This window comes from Phalacrocorax carbo, chromosome 19 (genome assembly GCF_963921805.1).
Source record: "Phalacrocorax carbo chromosome 19, bPhaCar2.1, whole genome shotgun sequence".
Classification (NCBI taxonomy): domain Eukaryota; kingdom Metazoa; phylum Chordata; class Aves; order Suliformes; family Phalacrocoracidae; genus Phalacrocorax; species Phalacrocorax carbo.
Window position 1 is genome coordinate 8,962,472 of NC_087531.1, and position 25,407 is coordinate 8,987,878.

Below are 25,407 nucleotides of genomic sequence, written 5' to 3' on the forward strand. Positions count from 1 at the left end.
TTGGTTAAATTACTACACAGATATTTCACAGATTTTATCTCCCTCAATAACAAAAAATGATTAGCATTATTCTTGCACTAGAGTTACAGTCTTACTAGGCATGGAACAGATCCCATGACTCCATGGTCAATGCTTTGGACAACGCGGCTTCCTGAAGCAGCCTTTTACGGTGAATTTCTTCACAACTAGTAAGGCTCTTCAAGGCAAGCATAGCCTGCTAAGCCCCTTGTCTTTGGGGAGGGGGTGGTGGTAAGGAGGTCGAGTGCAAAGAAGAATGGGAATGGTACCTCAACTACAATTTAAGCAAGCACTGATTTTAGTAGGAAGGTTAAGATGTAAACAAAAAACAGTACTCACTGATATAAGAAAAACTTTAACTCCCTGGTCCTCTGTATCCATGGCGGTGATCCGGATACTCTTCTCACTGGCTTTATCAATCTGCATCTGAGCCCAGAGCTTGGTATTTAAGATTAGCCTGAGACTCCCCTGAGTCCTCATCACTAAAGCCAACATACAAGATGAGTTAGGTGGAAAAAGACACAACAGGAAGCTCAGAACAGTCCAAATGGCTTTTTATAGTGTGAATGTTTAAGTCTATTTACAAAGAATATCAAGGGAAAGGAATCTTGTCACAACTGTTAATCAGAAGAATGTGAGCTATTAAAGATTATCAGTCATGTCTAAAGATATTTAGTCCAAAGTCTTATATGTTAATACATCCAAGTTCAGTGGTTGGATTCGAGCTGATAATCTCGGGCTAATGCACATTCCTGCCAGTCTGAACAATCATGCACTATTCAGAGAGACTTTCCCCCCAAGCACCCTGTCCTGAAAAAGCGAAGAGCCCAGATCTGAAGAACATTACCATAAATTTCTAGTAAAATTTTCTAGTTGCTAAATTTAGCTTGCTTTTATAGGGGCATAAAAAGTTACTGGAACATTTGCTACAATAGGAGGATATGAAAAGATACTCTCTTGGGAAGAAATGGTCACAAACTGAAGCAAGAGAAAAGGTCCAAACTGCTTTCTGAGTTGCTGTAGCCAAGACATAACCTAAAGGGGATGCTGCTGTGAGTCATGGAAGCATCCTATGAAAATAGCACTGACTATAATCCAAAACCTCATTTCCCCTGGTTCCGCTTACCTAGCCGAGACTGTAATGTTCCATCGTCTGTCGAGGCCATATCATTGAGTCTCAAAAGTCCTCGACCTCTTTCCACCCAAGACTGAGAGTTTTTATCAAATACAAACAGCTTGCACTGAATCTGTAACAGAAAATATCTCTGTAGCATAGTGGTTGACTGAAGTAATTACATTTCATATTTAGCCACCTACAGCTGGTTAAAAAAACTCTCAAGATTTCATATTGAAATTTCAAACTGTTTATAGCTGTGGAAACCAAAGCAGTCATCCTCTCTTTTTGTGATAAATTCCTCAAAAAATGCTATTTAGTTTCATAGGGTTTTATTGACAGAAGGTAGATATTCTTAAAGAATAACTGTGTTCAAGATCAAACAACAATTTTCAGATAAGGTACAAGCATCCACAGAGGAAAGTTATTGTGATAAGAGACTGTTTAAGAGTCATCTACAGTCTTAAATCAGTCAGTTCTTTTAAAAGAAAGTCTTAGGTGCACTTTGCACCACTGAGGGTGGTATTTGTTGCTGGGAAGACCCAGCACAATGAAAGCAAAGCAAAATTCTTTCTGTATTAAGGAAGAAAGGATGAACAAACACATTAATTATCAATTCATAAAGCGTGACCCACACAAAGTCATGAATAAACAAGAGGTATTTTTCCTGCCTTCTTGGTTCATCACTTTGAAAAAAGTACACCTTTTGTACTTTCTAATGGTAGGACTGTTCCTGCTTCCCATAAAAGACCCCTTTTTCCTGCCCTGCTAAACATGTCTACTTTATATTGTCCCTCTAATCCATCTTTCATTTTCACTGCCGAGGTGTCATACTTCAAGGCTTCACCCCTCAAGTTCCCCACATATGTGCATGCCCTAGGTGGAGGATGTATTTCCACTTTTCATTCCCTCCACCTCTCTCATTTTCTCTGACACAGAACACCGAGCTCTGAATACTTCATTTCTGCAACATTAACATATTTCTGTCTGTACAAGTCCCATTCGGGATTCCAGTGAATTAAATTTCATAGGAAAAAAAGAACTGAAGTTAGGTGAGAGCTAAGCTACAACATATTAATGCAAATCAGTCCTCTATTAAGTATACAACTTATGTACTTGTAAGTATACAACAACTAGTTGTTGTTTTCCTAAGTGAAACAGGACTGTCATCTCTTCAGTGTCTTAATTATATGAAGCATCCAGGACTTTCTGAATTATGTAGAAACAGACAAGTACCAGAACAACTGTTTAAAGATCCATTCATGTTTGGTAAAAATAAGTCTGATAAGATAAACATTATAGATTATTATTTTGTAGGATAATACAAATGTAACTGATACGCGTTAGTTACTGACACAGTGCATCTGGCTTGGCATCAAAATAGACCAGCATGTCTGTAAGAACAAAAAGCTATCCTTAAAAAGAATAATGCCATTCAAGTGCTGAGAAACTTAGAAGATCAAGAAAAAACTATAATTGGAGGATAAAGAGGAGGGGAAAAAATTATATATACCACTTAGTTTCACACATAAATCCTGCACATTTTTAAGGCCATACTGAAGTTAATAAGTATATTGAAGTTAATTAATAACTACAATGTTAAATAAATCACGATTAAAATCAGGAGGCTAAGTCATGACCGAATGTCCCTCTAAAACATCACTTAATTACCTCAAGACAAATTCCCAGATCCTGTTTTATGGTTTCTGCTATGCGAGAAACCAGACTGCTGGCATAATAGTCCATTCTGAGTTTAAAAGAAAATCTTCAGTAGTACAATAAGAAATTTAAAATATTTAGTTCATTTAAATTTTCTTCAGAGAATTATTTGTAGGAGAGAGAAGCTTTTGTATGATGGATTCAGGAAAGTATGCTTAAGATTTGTCTGGATGGCCCAAACATTAAAATTTATTCAGAAAAAAGAAATTAAGAAACAACAAAGTAAGGATCTGATAATAAATATGCAAAGTTTGCATTTTAACACAAGAAGGTACATTAGTGATAGAGGATGGCTGAGTTGTAGGGAGCCAGGTGGTGTGCATTCACTGGACATCCATATGAATCCCCATAAACTCAAAGCTCCTCTACTTTATTAGTTTCTTACCTGTAACACATTACTTTCAGCTTCCTCCCCAGTAATCACTTCTACCTTCGCTAATAAACACTTCCTTGCTGTTGCTTTAGTATAGGCTGCTGCAGACTCTGCCAGTGATTCTGAAATATTATTAGCTGAACAACATTTTGAAAGTTTGAGAATGATGAGCACATAATTTGCTAAGATTTATAGAGATATTACATAAGTGTACCAGAACTTGGAGAAATAAAGTATAGGAGACCAGCATTAATAGAACATTAGAAATAGGACTGAAATTTAAAGCTCAAGTTAAAGCTTGTCTTTTAAGACTTGTTTTAAAAGCACAAGATGACACAAGGGAGAGAAGACATAAGTTACTGAAAAATTTTGTCGCCAGATACAGTATTTCAAATACACAGACACCTCTGTATCTGCAGATGTTCTAGATGTCCCTACAGGTGTTCCAGCAGAACTGATACTGCTACCAGCTATACAGTCGTGCCTATACATGTACAGCACGATTCATCTTCCACTTTTATTTTGGGTTGCAAGCAGTTTGCTGGAAAAACCCACAGCTCCCAAAAGGTCCAGAAAATCTTGCCAATCTGAAGAGTCACAGAAGTCTAGAATCCAGCAAACAGTTCTTGGGTCAAGCAACACCTTTGGCTCACCCACTCAATACAAAATACATTTGACTCAGGCATTCAGTCACTGGAAGTGTGATAGAACAGTTTGCCGCATTTCTTCTACACTCTGTAGGTCTAAGTACCTGCTCTGTCAATTCCCTCTACTTTCATTCTGCTGAAGATACTCCCAACACCACGGAACGACCATGAAAAAGACAGTGCACCCTGTACACGTTTAATATTAAAGAAGAAAGGACACAAGACTCTAGCATCTAGCACATCACCTCCCACCCCAAGTGTGTACCATTGGTTACAGCAGGCAGTAAAGGCAACCTGAAAATGTTAGGTTTTTATGAAGTAATAGGATATTGAAAAATGCAATAATTTAAACAAGAATTAACTACCATTCCTAAAATAGTGTTTTTCACCTTTCTCTGGTGTGGCTTCCTGAGAAGATGATTCAGACCCAGACTCTGTAGCAGCATTCTCCTTATTACTCTCTGTACTACCTTCATTTGATTTTGGTGGACTCTATCACAAAAAGAGGAGGTAAACAGAAGAGAAAGCAGACACTAATTTTGCATAACAAGACTTAGTCATCAATTACTGAGGGATGCCCTAGTGTTTATAAGCTGTACAGCAAAAGAAGAATCCCACAGATGACATGCTGTCACAGTAAAAGCTGTCCTACTACCCTGGCCAAGGAATTGAATGGAGCGTGACCCGAAAACCAGTTCAAATTACTTTCCCCTGAACTGAAACCAAATTTCAATGTGTATTTTCAACAAAGCAAACCAATTTCAGCTACAGTTCAACTCAAGGCATACTTGACTGACCTCCCTGCTCAGTGGTTAGACAGGTATGAATGCACAGCATGAAGCGTTTCCCTTTTGTACCAGCATAGCAGTAAAGACAACAGTAGGAAACAGTGAGGTGCTAGAAGTTATACCTTACACAATAAACAAAGACTTTCCTGAATCTTATCTTAATACTGAGGCAGCTACCTTACTGCTAGACTTGAAATCCCATCACTGGGGGAGTCACATAACTGACCTTTTCTCAATTTGGAGGACAGCAAACATAAAACACCCTCAAATACTTATACTGAGGAAGCCATTTAAAGCAGCAAGCTGTGCCATAAAGTGCTTGGACTTGAGAGCCACAAGCACTGTAGGGAAGGCACTCTGTCTCCTTACACTGGTAGAGCTTGGCAGGGAAAACCCGGAGAGCACAGCTGTTGCAGACAATAGCACATAATTAATTCCCCACACTGCACTCAAAATAAGTTACCTACATGGGAAATCACTGAAAGAAAACCATGCTCCAGTGACAAGTATAATTAAAGGTTCTCAAAATTCCTGAGTGAGAATCCATTATACAAACTACTCACAAACTTACACATTTCATACACAGTGGATACTCACTAGGACTCGCTCACTCATGTTCTGTCCAAAAACAAACTTGTTGCTAGATGCATCTGCACTGTTTGTAGAGTTCTCTACACTGAAAAAAAGAAGAAACCCAAACCAAAGCAGATAAGTCAGAAAAATATCTGTTTATCTTCTATTGATAAAATTCCTCAAGAAGTGAGCAATTGGCACTGGTTGACACAGAAACATAAGCAAAAATTAATTCAACTTAGTAATATTAGAGTAGATACTGGTTTACAGAATAAGAATTCTCTCAGAACAATGCCAAATGATTTTGTCACTGTAAATATCTTCCCTTTAGATATCTAATTACATATTAAGCAATGCTGAATGCTAACTGAGGGCTTACTGTTTAACCATATAACATACCTTTTTTGAACAGTAGTCTACATGCAGACTTGAACCACTACAGGTTTTTAGGTCAATTTTCTCAGAAAGGGAAAGAATTGAAACAAAAACACTCACAATATCATAACTGAAGCAAAGATAGCAGGGATAAATAATGCCTTTTATTAGACTAGCTGCAATGCTACAGCCTTCCCAAGAAGTTTCATGACCAAGCCTCAGCCCTCACATTCTTCCTTATAGAATAGGCATCCTCCTCCCATGTGGCATTTTATTAACAGATTTTTAAATCCCATTTAGGAAAGGCAAAAGTTGTACTATTTTACAGACTCAAAAACTTAAGTCATTGTTCATCTGCCTTCCCTTCAGACACACTGCTCTAAGACATCAACGTGCTTACTAAGTGAACGTGTGGAATAGAGACCATTTGAAATCAAGCCTATGTGCATTTCATTGAGTTTGGAAAATGGGGGCACACATGCCACCACAAGATTCAAGCAGAACCACACAAGCCTTTAAATCCTGCATGTAGAGATGCTCCTTCTGATTAAGGAGATTCAAAGAACAGAGGAAATCCTCACAGGAAGCAAGTTTTGCCTACTAAGGGGATTAAATACCACAGTTCTGAGCTCCAAACACCAACTGGGAACTCAGTATGATCTACCAATACCTGCCATGTGACGTAGTACATTTACAGTTTTTAAAGGACTGGCAGTGTGTTACACAAAGGGAGGAGCTTTCCTTCTACAAGTTGACTGCCATAATGTCTTGCCATCTCAGACAGCTAAAAACCAGAGCCAACTCCACTTAGGGATGCTTTTTTTTTTTAAAGGTGAACCCAAAAGTAGGTTTCTGGCAACTGACCTACCGTGAATAAATCCTCCCAAAGTGAAGACTCAACCAAAATACAGCAGTAGATGTCATAGGGGTTGAAAAAATATAAACAAAAATTCCAGTATTTGAAGCCTAAGTTATTGTCTGCCAAATCTGGTTTTAAAAAAATCAGTGTCTCTGGAAAGGCATCGATCTGGCATCCACAGTCACTCATGTGTTCTCTGCCTCTCCAGTGCATCATCTGAAAATCTCAATATCAAAAGGGATTAAGACTGCAAATCTGTGCCTATTTGTGGTAAAGGCCACGCAGATGAACAACAGGGTTTTAAAAATGCAGAATATAAGCACAAGGCAAGCACACATTGATTAGTGCTTTTCTACAGTTATTTCATGGCCTCAAACAATCTGCAGGTCAGGTTCTTCTAGGAGCAGAGATAACGCTCTGCTCTGTTACTCTCAGTGGGATTTTCCCCCCACGATTTTCCAGTTATTACTTGAATTCACAGCTCTGTGTGCTAAGAAATGCTCTTCTGTTTTCTACTCTCTCTGTAACACTACTTGATTTTTTTTGACCACTACTGAGCTATCATTTTCATAGAGCAGTATCGACATCTTAGCCTTAAATGAAGGCTGTCAGATCAGAGTTCATCACTGTATATATAGAATTTGCACAGTTTTCTCCTACTATCTCACTTTATGTATACCTACAACCAATTTCTTGTGATACCATTGCCTAAACAGAAATTCTCTCAGTTAGGTTCCTGCTTATTCAAACAGGCCCTCTACATTGCTCTGAAAAGCTTACTATCAAACAATTTGGTGGGTTTTTTTAACTATTCTTCCCTTTATATGTATTGTATATGAAACATATTGAACACCACAAATACAGCACAGATCTCTACAGGATTCTACTGGTAGCTCCAATTTATTCCATCACTGTTTCTTTCTAATCACTCATGAGAAGACTTCTCTCATCTTATGCTTATTAGTTTTCTGAAGAGGTGACAACCTGGTCAAGTAAATGGTGACAAATGCTTCTCCCTTGACCAGATGATTGAGGATTCCCTCAGATCTGAAGTTTGCCACCTCATTCTTCAGAAGCTTAGATTCCCACTGACCCAGTATAAGCTCTGCATCCAATAAAGAGCAGAGTCACAAGTAATTCTGAACACAGAAATGAGGAAAACTGTCCTATAGGTTTCTCTATAGTCTCACCTGGAACTGATGCACTGTAGAAAATAATTTGTTGCAGAAGGTATGTCTGATGTAGGAAGGCCAGCATTCCGCACATCGGCTGTTTCATCGCTTTCATCTCCTAGCTATAAAAAGAACAAGTATATATTGACAGTTTTAACTACTGATCACAGAATTTTCAGTTCATTCTTTCCCAAGACAAAGTTCCATCCACAAACACTTTCTATAACAAAACAATATAAGCCTACGTCCCACTTTCTTTTGTTATGCTAGGAAACCTGCACAAACCTGTCTTCAACAGGAGGTACTAACAATACAACTCAATTACTCCACGTACAGATTTCACAGAATCATGGAATATCCTAATCTGGAAGGGACCCCCAAGGACCATCGAGTCCAACTCCTGTCCCTGCACAGGACAGCCCCAAATTCACACTGTGTCTCTGAGGGCCTTGTCCAAGTGCTTATGGAATATCGCCAGCCTTGGTGCCGTGATGCCTCCCTGGGGAGCCTGTTCCAGGGCTCCACCACCCTCTGGGGGAAGAACCTTCTCCTAATACCCAACCTAACCCTCCCCTGGCACATCTTCCTGCCGTTCCCTCGGGTCCTGGCATTGGTCACCAGAGAGAAGAGATCAGCGCCTGTGGGTTTGAACCCAGGTTGCCCTGTTTTTCTTTTCTCACCTTTTCTGTGAAATCTTGGTTGCATGGGAGCATCTTAAGAACACATTTCAACTTAATTCTCACCCAAAAGGTACAAGGAAACATTACATCGCACTGAGCTTTAGACATTACCTAGGATTGCAGTAGATGTGTTTATTTTTGAAAAAGCTTCTTATGCTGCTAAACAGTAATATTAATTTAATAAACGTCTGGAAGACCAGTTTTACTAAACAGCCAACCGAACTGTGCTCACAGCTTCTAATTTTGCATATATACATGGAGGTTTTAACCCGATTGTATAGTGGCTTCAAAGTACTTCATAAACAGTGTGCAATGCTCATGCCAAGAAATGATCTGTTCCACTGCTTCTTATCCTCACTTAAATACATCAACTCTTAGTCAAGATAACAAACACATGTGTACCTTAACTCTATCTCTTAAGTTTTGCCCAAATACAAACGCTTGCTGTGCATTTAGTTCTGCCTTCTCACAGCTGTCATCATCTGAAGTACTGTTGGGCTCTTTTTTCTGACATTCTCCTGCCTAAAGAAAAGAAATTGAAAACTTTAGCCTAGGTAATTGAGTTTATTTAAGCAAAAAACACACATTATGACATGGTGAGTCCCACAGTTATTTACAATAAGCCAATAACATCTCCAGAGCTACAAGGCAAATTTTACATTAAAAAAAAAAAAATCCTCTGTTGTTGTTCAGAGCATCTTTCTTAATGAACCACAGAAGAGTTAAGGTTCAAGGGGATCTCTAACAAACATTTGGTCCAAACTGTGCTCAAAGCAGCATCAACTTCAGAATTATGCTAGGCGACCTGAGGCCTCGTACAGCTGAGTTTCAAAAAATTCAAGGATGGCAGTTTTACAGTTTGCGTAGCCTGGTTCAATGTTTGACTGCACTAAATATGACAGTTTTGTCTTAATACCCAACTGGAATCCCCCTTCCCCACACCTGCAGCCTTCAGTGGTTTGGTAGGCACTTCCAAGTCTCACTCTTTCTCACTACAGCCCACCACTAGAGAGTCGAGAACAATTCAATTTTCCTCCCCTAGTCCAAGCAGAACATACGCAGCTTTTTCACTCTCTCATCAGGCATCGTGTGCTCCAGCCACTTGTCACCTCGGTCGTTTGTAAATGTCTTTCACACACTGGCAAGCCCCAAACTATACACAATACTTCTGATGCCACCCACCAGTGACAAGTGAAGGGGAATAATCACCTTTCTGAACCTAACAGCTGCAGTCTTAGTAAAGCAGCCCAGTACATTGTCTTAATCAATAAAGGGATGCACTGCTCATTTGTGTTCAACTTGATCACTGTTGCACAGGACCTCAATGTTCCTGAACCTTTTGTCATGCTAAGGACCTTCTATCTGCACCTCTGCAGTCCACTTTCTATTAGCAGCTCTATAACCTTTCACTGTAGCTGCCATGGCAGTGTTTTCCAGAGCACCTCTAGCAGTATTTTCTCCTGTTACTCTCATACTATAGTACTCATCCCATTACACTCAGGGCCTTGTACCTGCAAACCCCTATAGTGGTGTTGGGAAGCAATTGCCACCAGCATGGGAATTGCCTCCTCCCTCTTTTCTCCCGATTTCCTACCTGGTAGCTTTTGATTTACATCAGAAGGCCCCACAATGTGCACGCACAATGCCTAACAACTAATCAGCACACAGCAGCTGCCCTCAAAGCAGGCTTCAAACAGCATGAACAGCATCATAAGTAGAAAAAAACCCCGTAGTAGGAATTTTCACAGAATCACAGGTTGGAAGGGACCTCAGGGATCATCTAGTCCAACCTTTCTAGGAAGAGCACAGTCTAGACAAGATGGCCCAGCACCCTGTCCAGACGACTCTTAAAGGTGTCCAATGTGGCTGAGTCAACCACTTCCCTGGGGAGATTATTCCAATGGTGACTGTCCTCAGTGTGAAAAATTTTCCTCTTGTGTCCAATTGGAATTTCCCCAAGAGCAACTTGTGTCCAAGTTTATTTTGAGCATATCCTGATGAAAACTATATAGTTACTATAGGAAGAGTATTATGGGTTACCACCTGCTCCACTGGAGAGAACACCCAGGGAGAAGATGCCTGCCTGGAGAACCCCTGTCACTTATCTACCTGGTCCATGGGAAGTTTTCCCTTGTCCTTTCCTTCCCCTTTTGCTCTCCCTTCCTCCAAAATAAAGTAATTGTCACCCTTAGAAGTAATACTATCAGCCACAGACCCTGTAATATGTTCTGTACATCAGAACTTGTCTCAACCTCCTTCATGCAACACTGATCTCCAAGCACTTCTCTGCATAGCTGCTTTCTAACCACTCACTCTCCAATCCTCCTGACACATGGGTTATCTCACCCCAGGTAGAGGACTTTGCATTTGTTGACCCTCAGTTGGTTTCTCTTGGCTCACTTTTCCAGCCTGCTAAGATCCCTCTGAATGGCCTTGCCTTCCAACATATTGACCATTTTCCCCTTCCCTCCGTTTACTGGCATCCACAAACTTAAGATTCATTCCACCTTGACAGGTTGTTCATGTAAACATTAAATAGCACAGTCAGTACCAGCCCTAAAGGAATGCCTCTAGGAACTGGCTGCCCATCAGACTTTGAACCACTGACTGCTACCCTTGAAGCTCACTGGTTCAGCCAATTTAAATTCCACCCAACCAGTGCATCTCTCCAACTTGGCTATGATGATGGTACTGGAGACCATCCAAGCTAAAGTCAAAACCAACAAGTATTGCTCTCTGCACAGCCAATCATCTCAGAGGGGGAAAAAACACCCAAAACAGTCAGGTTGGTCACCATGCTTTATCCATACTGGCTGTTCTTAATCACTTTAAGGTGCTTCGTATCCTAGGACTCCTTCACCAGGAAAGGAGAGGAAGGGGCTGAACACTTGCTACTTTCCTGGATCCTCTTTCTTGCCCTCTTGAAAGCATGTGCCACGTTCTCTTCTTCCCCAGTAACAGGGACCTCCCACAGTACAACATTTTGATAATAGGCAGTGGTCTCACAGTAACACCAGCCAGCTCCCTCAGCACCCATGGATGCATCCTGTCTGGTCCCTGGACTTGTATATGTCAAACTGTATCAGATGGTCCTTCAGCAAAATTTACTGTAATAAGTCACTGCCCCAAACTTCCCCTAGGAAAAGGGACCTGGAAGACCTGACAGCAGACCTCTAGTAAAAACCAAGGCAAAACCACTAACTCCCTCAGATTTTTTTCATGTCCTTCATCACTAGGTTCCCTTCAACATTTGGCAGCAGACCTACATTTTTCCTTCATCTTGCACTTACTGCTAATGTACCAGCAGAAGCCCTTCTTGCAGCCCTTTCATCCCTGGTCATTTCCAAGTCCAGCTAAGCTTTGGCTTTCCCAGTTCTCTCCGCACATATCCAGGCAATCCTTTTGTATACCTCTTGGGTACCTTGACTTCTTTCCAACTTATGCACACTCCCTTTCTGGATTTAAGGAGCTCCCAGTTCATCCACACTGGCCTCCTGCCATGCTTGCACAATTTCCTGCACACTGGAATAAACATTCTCTGAGGTGGTTTGTCCATGGGGGTAACAAGATATCTTGAGCCCTTCTGTCCTTCAGGATCCTACCAACAAGCTCGATGAACAAGCTGAAGTTTTCCCCCTTGAAGTTTGGGTCTTTACTCTGCTACTTATCTTCCCCGCTTCCCTCAGGATCTCAAACTCCATCTCATAGCTACTCTCAACCACTGTACTCCACTAAGCAGTTCTTTGCTGTGAATACCAGTTCCAGCTGAGTACCTCACTGGTCAACTTAGCCAGCACCTGCATTGAAAGAAAAAAATTATCCTCAACTTATTCCTAAAATTGCTGGTAGTATTTCTACCAAGAATGTTGCCATTTCATCGGGTGCCAAGGTACCTGAAGCCCCCCTTTAGAACCAAGGTCTGCAATTGTGAAGCTTCTAGTTCTACAAGGGCTTCAGCTTCTTTCTGCTCTTGATCGGTCCAACTCTAGTGAAGGTTCACCTTAATCACCCCCTTGCTGGCTTCCCCTCTGATCTTAACCTATAAAGCCCTGACCAAATCAGCACCTTTCCCAAACCAAAGTCTCTAGATTCAAGCAGCTTCTTCAAGCATAGCAGAACCCATCCCCTTCTCATCTTTCCTGCTTTACTTCCTAAAAAGCCCATATGTATGCAATGCAGTACTCCAATTGTCCACGTGAACCTCCTGTATCTGTGACCCCAGTGAGGACACAGAACTGCCACTGCACATAGATCTCCAATTCCTCTTGGTTTCTCATGCAGGGTGTTGTTGTCTACAGGTGCTTCAGATGGGCTGCCAGCCATGGCACCTTCTGCACATATTGCACAGGGGAAAGAAAGCAGTGGGAAAACAACCCTGGATTGGGTCCAAAGGAATTCTGCAAATCCCATTTTATGTTTAAGGGACATAACCTTTGCATAACCTAGCTGTATCATCTGCCTTCAGATTCTAATTCTGGCATTTCAAAGATACCCTTTTTCTGCTGGTAGTCAAAAATGGACCAGTATTGCCTGCTGGGAGCAGTCCTCCACCACTGAAAGGTGTAGAGAGGGAAAAGGAACATTCTGTTGAACAAAGGAAAAAAATCATTAGCCTAGGATCTCCTTAAACAGGTCCTCTTCCTGGAAAGCCATCACTATCCCCCTGCTGCCAAAAAGGCCAGGGGCTGTGTGGTAGGGTGCCTGTCAAGTTTCCCTGCACATCTGATGACGTTCAGCCACCAGACTCTCCCACCAGCCAAAGGAGGTTGAATAGAAGGCTGTAGCTTGTTCCTGTGTAAGGACTATGTTGCTTAGGGCTCCTGCAGTATCTTGGGGATTTTCAGGACAGTGAGAAGGCCTAGCCCAAATAGGTACAGGTCACCACAGAGATGCTCAGAGTAGGACAACCACCAGATAGAGAACATTCTCACTCTGCTACCTTGTATAAGCACAAGACAGAGACCTCAAAGAAAAAAAAAATCTTTTCTGCTAGTAAAATAAGACTATGACTCACATCCGCTCTAACAAGGGCAGACCAGGCTCATACACAACTGCAAAACACCATGTACTTGCCCTCACAAGGAAGCTTTCTCTCTGTGGTACATCAAATCTATGCCACAGATCTGTACATACAGTTACTAACATGAAGTAACCATTCACTCTTATCAAGCAATCTAATATTCTGCAGAGAGACTCCAGCATTTAACACAACTACTGTGTGAACTCCAATTACTTGTAGCTGTGCTAGAAAGCTTCAGGCAGATGGTCCATCCTGACTACAAATGCCAAGACAATGAAGAATATCTATGATTCTATCCCACTACACTCCTTGGTAAAATTGCAAATGCTCAGTTATGAAGCTTTATACTGTTTAATATTTACCTTTCAGCAATCCTTAACATCTAGATTGAAGAGCTTGCTTTTATCAGAAAACTTCCTCCCAGGTCAGTATTTCCGGACTTGGATTAAAAAAGGTCAAAAGGATTTTTAGATGCTAAAAATGTATAGAGGGTTTCCCTAATGACAAAAACTGAGGTAACAAGCATGTCCCACAAAGACTTCATACTGATCCATGCAATGAATTTACTTATTGCTACTTAATTCTGGCAGTAGTCTTTCACTAAACCTTAAAAAGCCATTCACACTAGAAGTCTTTCTGCTTAGATATTCAGATTTCAAAACAGACTTGAATTTCAAGTAAACTGTTACATACTCTTGCATTGTTAACAATACTACTTTTATGCTCAACATGACATCAAAAGGCAACCCACTGTCTAATGAAGCTACCAAAAAAACCCCAAACCTAAAAAACCACACCCCAAATCCCACACACCCTCAAAACCCCCAAACATCCTCCTCATGCTCTCAGTCAGCAGATCGTAAGACACCAGCAGTTAGCTCAATACCTGCAGGAAGGAAAGGACTGGACACTTTGCACAGAACTGGTAAGGAACTATTTCATTACTTTCCTTTCAAGATACTGAATAAACAACTTGTAATGCACTTAGATGCCTCTTCCTGTAGCTGAAGCTTTTCAGCCCCTCATTACCTGCACTCCCCCTCCACCATTTCCTGTAGGGAATATATTTGCTGCCTCTGGGTTTTTGCCCACTATCAGCTCCTATCTCTAAGCTTCTTTATGTGTTACTCATTCACTTCAATTGCCTGTATGCTTTCTATCCTCACATTTCCCAACAACATTCCACATTCAACTGATGGAAATCAAGACACCCTCAGTAAAGCCATCATCCATGGGCAGGGGATCGCTTTCTGCCAGGCAGTCTCAGAAGGAAGACTGAACCCATGCAACGTAAATTGCTCAGTTTGCCCAGCTCAAAACGGAAGCCTTTTCAGACAGGAATTGGAATTCAGTAAATGCTTCTTCATCTCTGGCCTGACAGGATCACCAGTCAGACCTGGCGACAGCCACTGGAGGAGACGGCTTTTTCCCCCTTCATAGAAAAAAATTCCCTACTCTCCTGACCCACTCCCTGCACAACACAGTAAGGGATGAACCTGCAGGAGGAAGATGTATTTCTTCATGCAATCTAATCAGATGAAAAAGCAGTATTCTGACTATCAGTCCAGTAACCAAGACACCCAATGTGGAATCCAATGTCTATGGTAGGAACAGCATCACTCGAGCAGCAGTAAAATTTTTACAGCAAGACTAGAAATAGGTATGAATAACCATCCTAAACGGTGGAATCAGTAAATCCTTGTTACAGTTCTTGAGTTAGTAAATACAAGTATAGCATACTATTAAGACAGCATAAAATCTACTACTACACCTAAAGTGTACTACCATAGTATGGATAGATAAGGGGCTATCACTGATGAAACTGCACTCACATTATGAAATAAAAATACTGTTCTCTGAACACAGTTTAAGTCTGTCACCTTGAGTGTCCTTCCAATCCCTTCAACTCACCTTGTCTTCAGAGTCAGAACTTTTCAGTGTTGTGTTACTTAGTGATTCTGATGTGGCTGCAGAATCTGGAGAGATATTTACACCATTGGTGCCACTGCTGAGAACTGCAATAAGGAACAAGAAAATGACATAAGTTCTCTAGGTATTTAGATTGTCCTAGAAGTAGAAAGTTTTCTATAGCAAATTGCATTCTGTTTTCTTGTGTAAGTCCATGAAGCATTGCAACGTAAGCTACAGAATTCCCATAGTATTTTGCAAGAGACATGAGGACTACAATTCGGCAATTCTTAGCAGAATCAAAGTTCCAAACACAGAAGACCAAGGCAGCAAAAAGTAACTTCATCTACAAAAACACTGCAGAGACTTCAACACGTACAACTTCAAGCAACCACCTGCTTCAATCTAATGCTATTCACAGCCAGCAGGGCTCCTCTTTGGACTGATCTAGCTACTTACATACTGGACTCCCACTGAAAATTTGTACCCCAACATTAAGTCCTCTGTAGAGCCCAATCTGTGCCAACAGGCATGCTGAGAAATCAAGCTAGAAATGTTTGGTTCTATGCCAGATTCATCATTAACTGAAGTAACTTCTGTTTCAGTTCAACTGACCTTCCAAACAAAAGGTGCTGGGCTGGGGAAAAATAGGAGTTTAGGAGACGTGGACACCTTGAACAGCTTTTATTTTTGCTTTAACTTCCAGTTTTCAGTCATGCCTATTTCTATTAGCTATATCAAATTCCAATGTAATACAATAAGGATAATACAGATGACCAAACTAAGAATTAAAAGTGTATCTCAAAGTCCCAACTCCAAAATGGTTCCCAAGCCTAGAAGCGCTTCCTAGCAATTCAAGCAGTTTACATCATGGTGCAGCCAGCTGAAGGCTACCACTGCTGTTCAACTGATCAGCAGTAGCTCATTACACCATGGTCAATGCTGTCACCCTTAAAATTCTTATTATTCCAAAAACCAAGCATGGACTACACCAAAGTTAGAGGCCTGGCAATGTCAGACAGTCATCCTATACAAAAACTGAAGGTTCAGCTGTGTTATCCCCTACATAACACAGATAAACATCTTAAATGTTAAGTATCTTTTCTGAAAGGAGAAACCTAGCAAAACAAAGACAGATATTGCGTAAAAACAAACTGCTACACTAAACAGATTTTGCATTTTTGTTCTCCCCCTGCAGCATTCTAGAAAGCAAAAGCATTATTTACCCATCTGTGAGAAAGCTTTTGGCTGTGGTGCCTGTAATACTGCTGGACGTAGCACACTTCGCTGCTGCTCCTTCGGTTTCTGGCTAGGGAGACCTGCAAGTACAAAGTTTTTTCAAGAGTTATAAAACTTTAAAGTTGAAAAATTCAACTTAATTTGATCTTCTCTGTAACTGCTTCCAACAGAACATACAACGGAAACCCAGACATTTAAAAAGCTTCCACCCCTTTTTTTCCCATTCCTCACTCAGCCTCAAAATAGAATTAGTCCCAAATAGAGAAGACAACTTCCTACCTCTAAGAGACACTTTAAAATATATTCTCTACCTTACCCAGGAAAGCATAGAAGGAGAGTTTATGACAATGACTCAGAAATAAAAGCCAAAATGTAAGAGAAATTAACAGTACAGAAGCAATCCTATTTATTCACTGACCTATTACTCAGCTACATGTTCCAAGTCTTTTCTCCTTCTAAGGAGGTAATTTCTGGATACTGGTAAGCGATATTTTTTTTCTGTTCTTCATACAATCACATGCATTGGTAGTGTAATAATCTTACATGTTGTTTCTTTTAACAACCTTTTGGCTTTTGGAATTGACCTGGCCTCTGGTTTGCTACAGTAAGATACACGGCACTACAACTCTTTAATTCCACTCTGATTCAAAAAGCCAACTGAGCTTAAACCACCTAATTAAAAAAACCAAAACACTTAACATCAACTAGAAGGTTATGGCAATCCCAGAAGCTTCAGTTTTCTTCATTGAACAAAAAGATGAAGCCTTGTTCCAATAAATTACCACAACAGAAGTTACTCGTAGCAACTCAGCTGAATATTCTGCAAGTAGTTCAATTTCAGGCCACCCATATTCAAAGGACATGACGACACCCAAAATATAACAACTATCTTAAGTTCAAATATTCATATGTCAGCTCAGAAAACCTTGTTCTTTTCTAAATTTACTACTCTCCCTGCAAACGAAATAAACAATTTCTATTTATATGTAACAAATAACTTTTTACTCTCTCTCTCTCCTGAGGAGCTGTAATATTGATGTCTTTCCCACACTGGCTAGGTCTACATCAGCAAACAGGAAACTCTGAGGCAAACCATACAGCCCAACTATACAGCAGAACAGGTAGGATCAAGGACCCGACACCCACGCTATTGTCAAGAGCCAGGGAGAGGAGGAAGTGGGGAGTAAGCAATGTTTCAGACTTTGCTCTAGCCTGGTGCCCGACTGCGTGCCCATCAATGGCTAGAGCTTGTTCAGCACACTCCTGGAGTGCCCCTTTTGCTCCAGTTTGCTACCAAAGCAACTGAGTTCATGGAGCCCAGGACTACTCTTAAGAACTGAATCAAAGCATGCTAAGCAGAGACAACTGGGAGATACATTTCAGAAATGCATGACCGATCCAAGCCAAAATGTGGATGTGCCTATGTACATTACACAGTGCATGTGGGCATAACCACTCTGGAGAATACAAGCTTTTTTTTTGCCTGCATAAACACAGGTATTGTCACCTTCCAGTTACAACAGCAGTTGAGGAAACTCCTAAATAAATAAAATGCTTGAATTGGTTTCTTTGTACAGCTGCAGAAGCTGTTGAACTCACCTGCACTGGGTGCCTGACCATGGATAAGTATTGGTGGCTTCAGCCGGAATCCACTGCTCTTTTCCTCTAGAAGCAAAATAGAAAATTACAAAGATGTAGCTGTAACATACTACATACCTTCAGTCAGTCATAAAATTCCTCATGCTTTCCCCATTGTAACAACCCACAAATTCTATAAACAACCAGAGTCATACAGAGATTCCCAAAGAACAAATTCCCTTCCAAAAGAAGTCTGAATTTTCAGTGATCATGACAGCAAACATACAAAGGCAGAAACACAAATTGTTGCAAGAAAAAAATTCAAAATTGTTTTGCCATTTTCACAAGAGAAACAGAGTTCATTCTGTGAAGGACTTCGAGTTTTAACAGAGGTACTTAATAGAGGTTTTAAGGGAGAATCAAACTAAAGAAAGGACAAAAGTATGGCTGAACATAACAGCTGCTAACAAGCACCCAACTGCTAATTATAATAAATTAAGTTAAGCCTCATTGCTTAATATTAGTTTCTTGTAATTCCTTTAGATTTTACCTTATGCTTTTATCATACGAAGGTAAAGAAATTAATTTGCTTGTACTCACTACAGTTAAGGCTTTTAGATAAAACATCAAAATCTCAAAAAAACTAATACTCACAAATCCTACAAAACGAGTTCCTAAGAATTTGCGAGGTATAATATAAAATGTTTCTTTTTAGGGGCATAATGGCAGTGCTCAGAATAAGACAGCTCAGCACCTTACCATCTTGCTGTACTTCACTATTCTCATGCCTTTTAAGCACAGCAATGTGCTATACAGCAATACAAACCCAGCCAAACCACAGAGCAATGATGATTAACACAATAAGCAGTACTGTCACAGGGTTCACAGGTCACGGTTAAACACCATCATGACCATAGATTATGGCTAATTTGATTTTCGGTATCAAAAAAACAGTATACAAAGTAGATAAGTGAAAATTTCCCTTAAATTTTACCTTGAGATTAACAGGTGTGAACAGAGTCATATTGCAGTCTTGCACCACCAATTCCAAAGCATTTAAGAATTTTGGTATTTATTTTAACTACCTACAGCAGGCATGAAATTAAGCAACAAAGTGAGCAAGAGAACAGCTGTGAGATCAGGACCATCACCACTTCCATTCTCCCAGATAGGGTCTTACTTCTGAAGTATCAGACCACTTTGGATTGTGACAGCCTGACAGCAGTTTGCTGAGAAACAGCAGAAAAATGAAGAAGCTCACCTGGTTCTGAGTCAGAATTGCCCATAGAGGGTTCACAGAAGCTTGATGGCATAAAGACGTTGTTCTTTGTTACTGCAGTCAAGGAAAAAGCAAAATAAAGATAAGTTGTGTGTGTTGTTCTTGATTATAAACACCATTCCCAGACATATCAAGACTGCAAACTGAAAACAATTTTTCTAGTTATTTGGTATGTTTACTTTAAGTTTTTCTTTCTTCTGAACTAAAACAGTATTACAGCCACAGAAGTAAACAGGTCATTGTCCATAAAATCCCCTTAGTTTTCACAGTGTTTTTTTCCACCCTTTGCTGAGACCTGGAGAAGCGAGTAATAAGGAGTTTGGTTGAGGCCCTGTTCAGCAGCCCAAGTACTTTTGGTGTTGTACAACAAATCACAGACAAAGCACTTTATGAAACACAACTATCAGAGCACGATGCATCAAAAATTACAAGGCAACAACAGTAGGTTAGGGATTTTGTCTCCAATGGATCATCTTGCATGAGGTAAAGTATAACAATTTTTATCAGCTCTTTTAGCTTTTATGAGGCTGTGGAAGAAGATTAAGCACATTGAAAAGATAAAGGAAACTCATCTCAACACTGATATATTCAAAGATGCAGCACTTGTCTTTTGTATTTAAGTTTCAGATTTTTTTTTCATATTTGCTTCTTGCCTTTAATTCCATCTTCTCTCTTTCTATTATGGTCTGCCTTAAGCTTAAACATGATGTAGTTTTCATATAAGCAAAATTTCCCTACCCTTGAAAGAAACGTAACCCCACAAAAAAATTTAACAGGTTTGGAAAGTGAAAGACTTTCTGTAAACTGAGGCCATCAAACACTGTCAGCAATGTTCAAAGAAGCCTTTATGGAAGTTGCAATGCCAATTAAAGTTGTCACTGCTTGACAACACACATCAGGAGAGAACAAGGGAGTCAAACAGGAAATAAAGGACCACCACCCAAAGTGCATTAGCCAAGCAGATGCTGAGAAAGTATACTGGACTCCTAAAACATCCAGTATTTAACCATAGATCATAGACTCATAGAATTGTTAAGGTTGGAAAAGACCCTTAAGATCGAGTCCAACCGCTAATTTATCACTGCCAAGGCCACCACTAAACCATATCCTCAAGCACCACGTCTACCCTTCTTTTAAATGCCTCCAGGGATGGAGGCTCAACCACCTCCCTGGGCAGCCTGTTCCAATGTTTGACAACCCTTTCGGTGAAGAAGTTTTTCCTAATATCCAACCTAAACTTCCCCTTCCTCCTAAGTCAAGGCGGTAAGCTCTCCTTTTTTTCTTGAGTTCCAGCCAAAGCTCACTATTCAGCCAAGCCAGTCTTCTCCCCCGCCTGCTCAACTTATGGTACATGGGGACGGCCTGCTCCTGCACCTTTGATACTTCCTTCTTTAATAACATCCAGCCTTCCTGGACTCCTTTGCCCTTCAGGACTGCCTCCCAAGGGACTCTGTTAACCAGTCGCCTTAACAATCCAAAGTCTGCCCTTCTGAAGTTCAGGGTAGCAGTTTTGCTGACCCTCTTCCTTACTTCTCCAAGAATCGAGAACTGTATCATGTCATGGTCGCTGAGCCCAAGACAGCCTCCAACCACCACATCACCTACCAGGCCTTCTCTGTTCATAAACAGCAGGTCCAGCGGGGCACCTCCCCTGGTTGGCTCGCTCACCAGCTGCGTCAGGAAGTTATCTCCCACAGTCTCCAGGAACCTCCGAGACTGCTTCCTCTCTGCTGTGTTGTATTTCCAGCAGATATCTGGTAAGTTGAAGTCTCCCATGAAAACAAGGGCTAGAGATTGTGAGACTTCAGCCAACTGCTTGTAGAGTACTTCATCTGTCTCCTCATCCTGGTTGGGTGGTCTATAACAGACTCCCACCAGGATGTCTGCCTTATTGGCCTTCCCCTGATCCTTACCCATAAGCACTCAACCTTATTACCGTCGTTGAGTTCTAGACAGTCAAAACACTCTCTAACATACAAGGCTACCCCTCCACCTCTCCCTCCTTGCCTGTCCCTTCTAAAGAGCTTGTAGACATCCATTGCAGCGCTCCAGTTGTATGAGTCATTCTACCATGCTTCCATGATGGCGACCACATCATAGTTTCCCTGGCACGCAATGCCTGCCAGCTCCTCCTGTTTATTGCCCATGCTGCGTGCATTGGTGTAAATGCACTTCAGTTGATCTATGAAGCTCTTCTCCAACACAGGCATGCCACCCCCCAGGCTCATCCATAGCAGGCCTGGTTTTATCCCCTTCCCCCTTCGTATCTAGTTTAAAGTGCTCTCAATGAGGCCTGCTAACTCCTGAGCCAGAATCCTTTTCCCCCTTTGTGACAGGTGAACCCCATCTGTCTCCAGCAGGCCTGGTGCCATATAAACTGCCCCATGATCAAAAAAACCCAAAATTCCACCGCTGGCACCAGCCTCTGAGCCATGTGTTAATGAGATGGGACTGCCTGTTCCTTTCCGTATGTCTCCCGGCTACCGATGGGATGGAGAACACTTCCTGCGCTCCTGAGCCTTCAAGTAACTGCCCCAGTTCTCTAAAGTCCCTTTTGATTGTCTTTGCATCTCTCATCACCGCCGACCTGAACAACCACTAGCGGATAATAATCGGATCCTTTTACCAGCCTAGGGAGCTTCCTGGTAATGTCTCTTATCCTTGCCCCAGGGAGGCAGCAGACTTCCCTATGGGATGGGTCCGGTCAGCATATCGGGCCCTCTGTTCCCCTCAGAAGGGAGTCGCCTATGACAATTACCCTTCTTTTATTCTTACCAGTGGCCGTTGTAATGCATGGGGCTGACTGGTTCCCTCTAGTCAACCCCTTGGGTGGATCACTGTGTCTTCGTCCTCCTGGCCCTCAGGTTCCAGAGCCCCATACCTATTGTGTAAGGGCACCTGGGGGGGAAGTTGGCCGGGAGAGGATTTGCCTACTGCACCGAGCACGGATCTGCATCCATCTTCCGCCTCTTGGGTCCCCTCCCTCTGCCTGGCGGCACGAGGGCAGGGGAGCCACTCCTTCTCTTGATGCTTCTATCTGGTGCGCTCGTCTCAGGGATGGTAGGGAGTGGCTCCACCAGTCTATCTCCCTCTTGCATTCCCTGATACTCCTCAGTCTTGCAACTTCTTCTTTCAGCTCTGACACCATGCTGAGCAGATCCTCCACCTGCTCACACCTCACACAGGTCCTGTCTCGGGAGCCCTCCATGACTGGAGCAAGTCTCTGGCACTCCCTGCAGCCAGAGACCTGGGTGGCTGCATGTTTTAGTGGGAGTTCTGTCTGCATTGCCACATGCCTTCTGGCGATAGCTCTTGTCCGAGTGGAGACCATGGCTAAGTCTTTTCCAGTAGAGCATAAGAGAGCCAAATTAATTTTTTTCCTCCACTTAAAAAAACCTGAGATTTTAGAGATTCTAATCTCCGAAGATAAAGGCATTACAGACTAGAAGAGCTAGTGGTTACCGGTAACCCGTTACAGGAGTATAAGGTCCAGTAAATAAGGAAGCCCCAAACAAGCTATACACATTCTGTTACCCTAACAGAAAGTCTACGAGCAGAAAGCCCTATGCGCTGTTTTTGTGCAGCCACTGTTCTTTCACTAGGAGTGATCAGCAGGCAGACAGCAGCACCGCTGCTACCCTGAACCATACCCAGTTAACAGGGCTACACCTTGAACCCCGCTTAGTTGCACGCCAGAAGATCTAGATCTTAAGGGACTCCTCCCCTGACTAGCACCAGCAGTATGAAATGAGACTCCTGTGCCCACAGAATATCAGCAACTAAATTTTGAATTCCAGAGTCACTTATTTCTTTACAATTAAAAGCAAAATAACTAGGTTTTCATCTTTTAGTCATGCTTCCCAAATGTGCTGTATGTAGAGGAATATTTTTTATTGTTCTCTCCTTTACCATTTTTCTCATCTCCTTTATTTCAACTCAGATGACAGAAACGAAGTAGCAAAGTCCCCAAACCGGCCCCAAGCACTGACACATCTTAACTAAAATACTTCTAGACCAAAGCTAAAAGCTTCCTGTTGTCTGTGAAGAGAGAAGGCATAAATTTTAGAGGCCGATCCTGTGGGTGAACACAAACATCAAACACGACCATTCCCATGTATGTGAATTGCAAGAATTTACCCATAGCTTTCCCAGTGATTTTGCTGCCCTGACTGTATACGCAAACAGGCAGCGGTCATTCTCTCTTGCATTTCCCAGGTGAGAACGTTGCTGAAATGCACTGAATCCTCTCCACTTCAAAAGGAATGGGAGCAAAGGAGAGGACTAAAACAACTTAAGCATGACCTGAGACTTGGAAGGTTTGTCTGGCAGCAGAATAACTAAGAAAGAGGTAGCATTTATATAGATTTGTCAAGAAGCAACATGATCACAACAAATCAAAAAGATTTCTGGTAAATTCTTCAATTTAACAGCAGAAGATTAAAAGCTCAAACTACAGATATATATAAGCTTACAGATATAGATATATATTTTTAAAAAAATATATCTATCAACTCCTTTGGGCTTCACTGAATTTGCTAACACAGACCACAGAAAGAGTCAGAGTACATCATTGCTGTGGTCTTAAACCAAGGCACAGCAGACAGTAATAAGACTGCGGACGTGACTGGAAAAAAATTCTAAGAAGGAAACCCACCCCCACCTCTCATAATATTGTAACACTTACCTGACTGAGAAGGAGGAAACTGAGTTAAGGATGAAGTTCTCTCACGCTTTACAGGTGGACAGTAGCTCCCATCCTCTCGATCAGATTCTGTAGAAAAAAGCAGTTAGAGAAAATGCACAAAATCCTGGAGACACAAATGTTCATGTTTTTTAATTTTACAATCAAAATGCTTACCATCTCCATCTTCTGGACTTGATCCATCTGCTGATCTCTGAAATCAGATGACAGTGATAAAACAAAAATCACATACTGAGTATCTCAATCTCTTCAGATACATCCAAACGTTTTAATCATCAGTTTGGAGATTTTCTTGACTGTCAATAATATACACTCAACACAAAGCATTATTTTTATGACTTACATGTAGGCATACTGAGTTTCACCCAAATATTATTAAGTAAGATTAAATTCATTTACAAGTAATATACCTGAAAATTCATATCCAAGCACTTACATCCTTAGAGACTATGCAACAGTTATTACAGTTTTCTATATATCGAAAATCTGAAAATTACAATTTTCAAATACGGTTTGATTTTAAAAATATCATAGAAGTTCCAAGCTCATAATGAACATACCCATTATTTAGGAGTTGACTTCAAAGCACTTTTCCTCATTACTGTAACTGACATCAGTTCCTTCAACAAGAGGACAGCATTGAAGGAATGCCTTTCAAAGCACGCTCTGTAAACCTACGAGTACTATATTTGGATAGGAATTACCAATGGACAGTCTCCTACCGTCTTCCACAGCACCAGGAACAAACTGGGAAGCATCACAGGCTACCAACTATCACAACATTCAAAAGGCTTTGAACAAATTTTCAAGTATTTTCTGAGGATTTCTAGGTTGGTCTCCTCTACTTGCTCTGCCAGTTCCTCAGCTAATGTAATTTCCCTTGTTCCTGCAAAACATAATCCCACGATGGATTCCTTTCACTATGCACGGTGACCGGGGCAGCATCAGCACCTCCATCTCATTACAAAACCTCCTGACATACTGAACCTTCCCCTTACTCCAACGCTACCCCTTCCTCCTGCTCCAGCCCCAGCACACACAGACAACCCCTCGCCTTCACTGTCTCTCTTCAGAGCTTGGCTGACTTGGGAAGGAGCAGCAGGTCACAGACCAGCCCACCGCAGTCCCACAGTACGCCCTTCCCTGCTGCAACTAGTCCTACTTTGGCATGGGGAACAGGCAGACACACAGGATCGGGCAACACACAACCGGACTGGTTAAGGCTGCACAGGACTATCATCTGAGAGACATACCTTGGATATAAGAATACCAGAAAGTACAAAACTTTCTATTTAGCACTGCGTGTATTCAGAATCTAGACACTGCTGTACTATGAGTATTTCACTCAGTGCTAATAAAAACC

General features: G+C 41.4%; 1 protein-coding gene across 2 annotated transcripts in view; it reads right to left on the reverse strand.

Annotated features, from left to right (window-relative positions):
- Positions 1-25,407, reverse strand: part of LOC104043166 (ran-binding protein 3-like) — a 61,930-nt gene that overhangs the window by 6,957 nt on the left and 29,566 nt on the right. For both annotated transcript variants that reach the window (XM_064469238.1, XM_064469239.1), the window contains 13 exons: positions 24,201-24,237; positions 24,027-24,113; positions 19,325-19,396; positions 18,085-18,150; positions 16,473-16,565; positions 15,250-15,353; positions 8,721-8,840; positions 7,657-7,760; positions 5,257-5,335; positions 4,261-4,363; positions 3,237-3,361; positions 1,145-1,265; positions 358-500 (listed from right to left, as the gene is read on the reverse strand). In XM_064469238.1, coding sequence (XP_064325308.1) covers positions 358-500; positions 1,145-1,265; positions 3,237-3,361; positions 4,261-4,363; positions 5,257-5,335; positions 7,657-7,760; positions 8,721-8,840; positions 15,250-15,353; positions 16,473-16,565; positions 18,085-18,150; positions 19,325-19,396; positions 24,027-24,113; positions 24,201-24,237 — 1,254 coding nt within the window. The remainder of the gene's footprint in view (positions 1-357; positions 501-1,144; positions 1,266-3,236; positions 3,362-4,260; positions 4,364-5,256; positions 5,336-7,656; positions 7,761-8,720; positions 8,841-15,249; positions 15,354-16,472; positions 16,566-18,084; positions 18,151-19,324; positions 19,397-24,026; positions 24,114-24,200; positions 24,238-25,407) is intronic.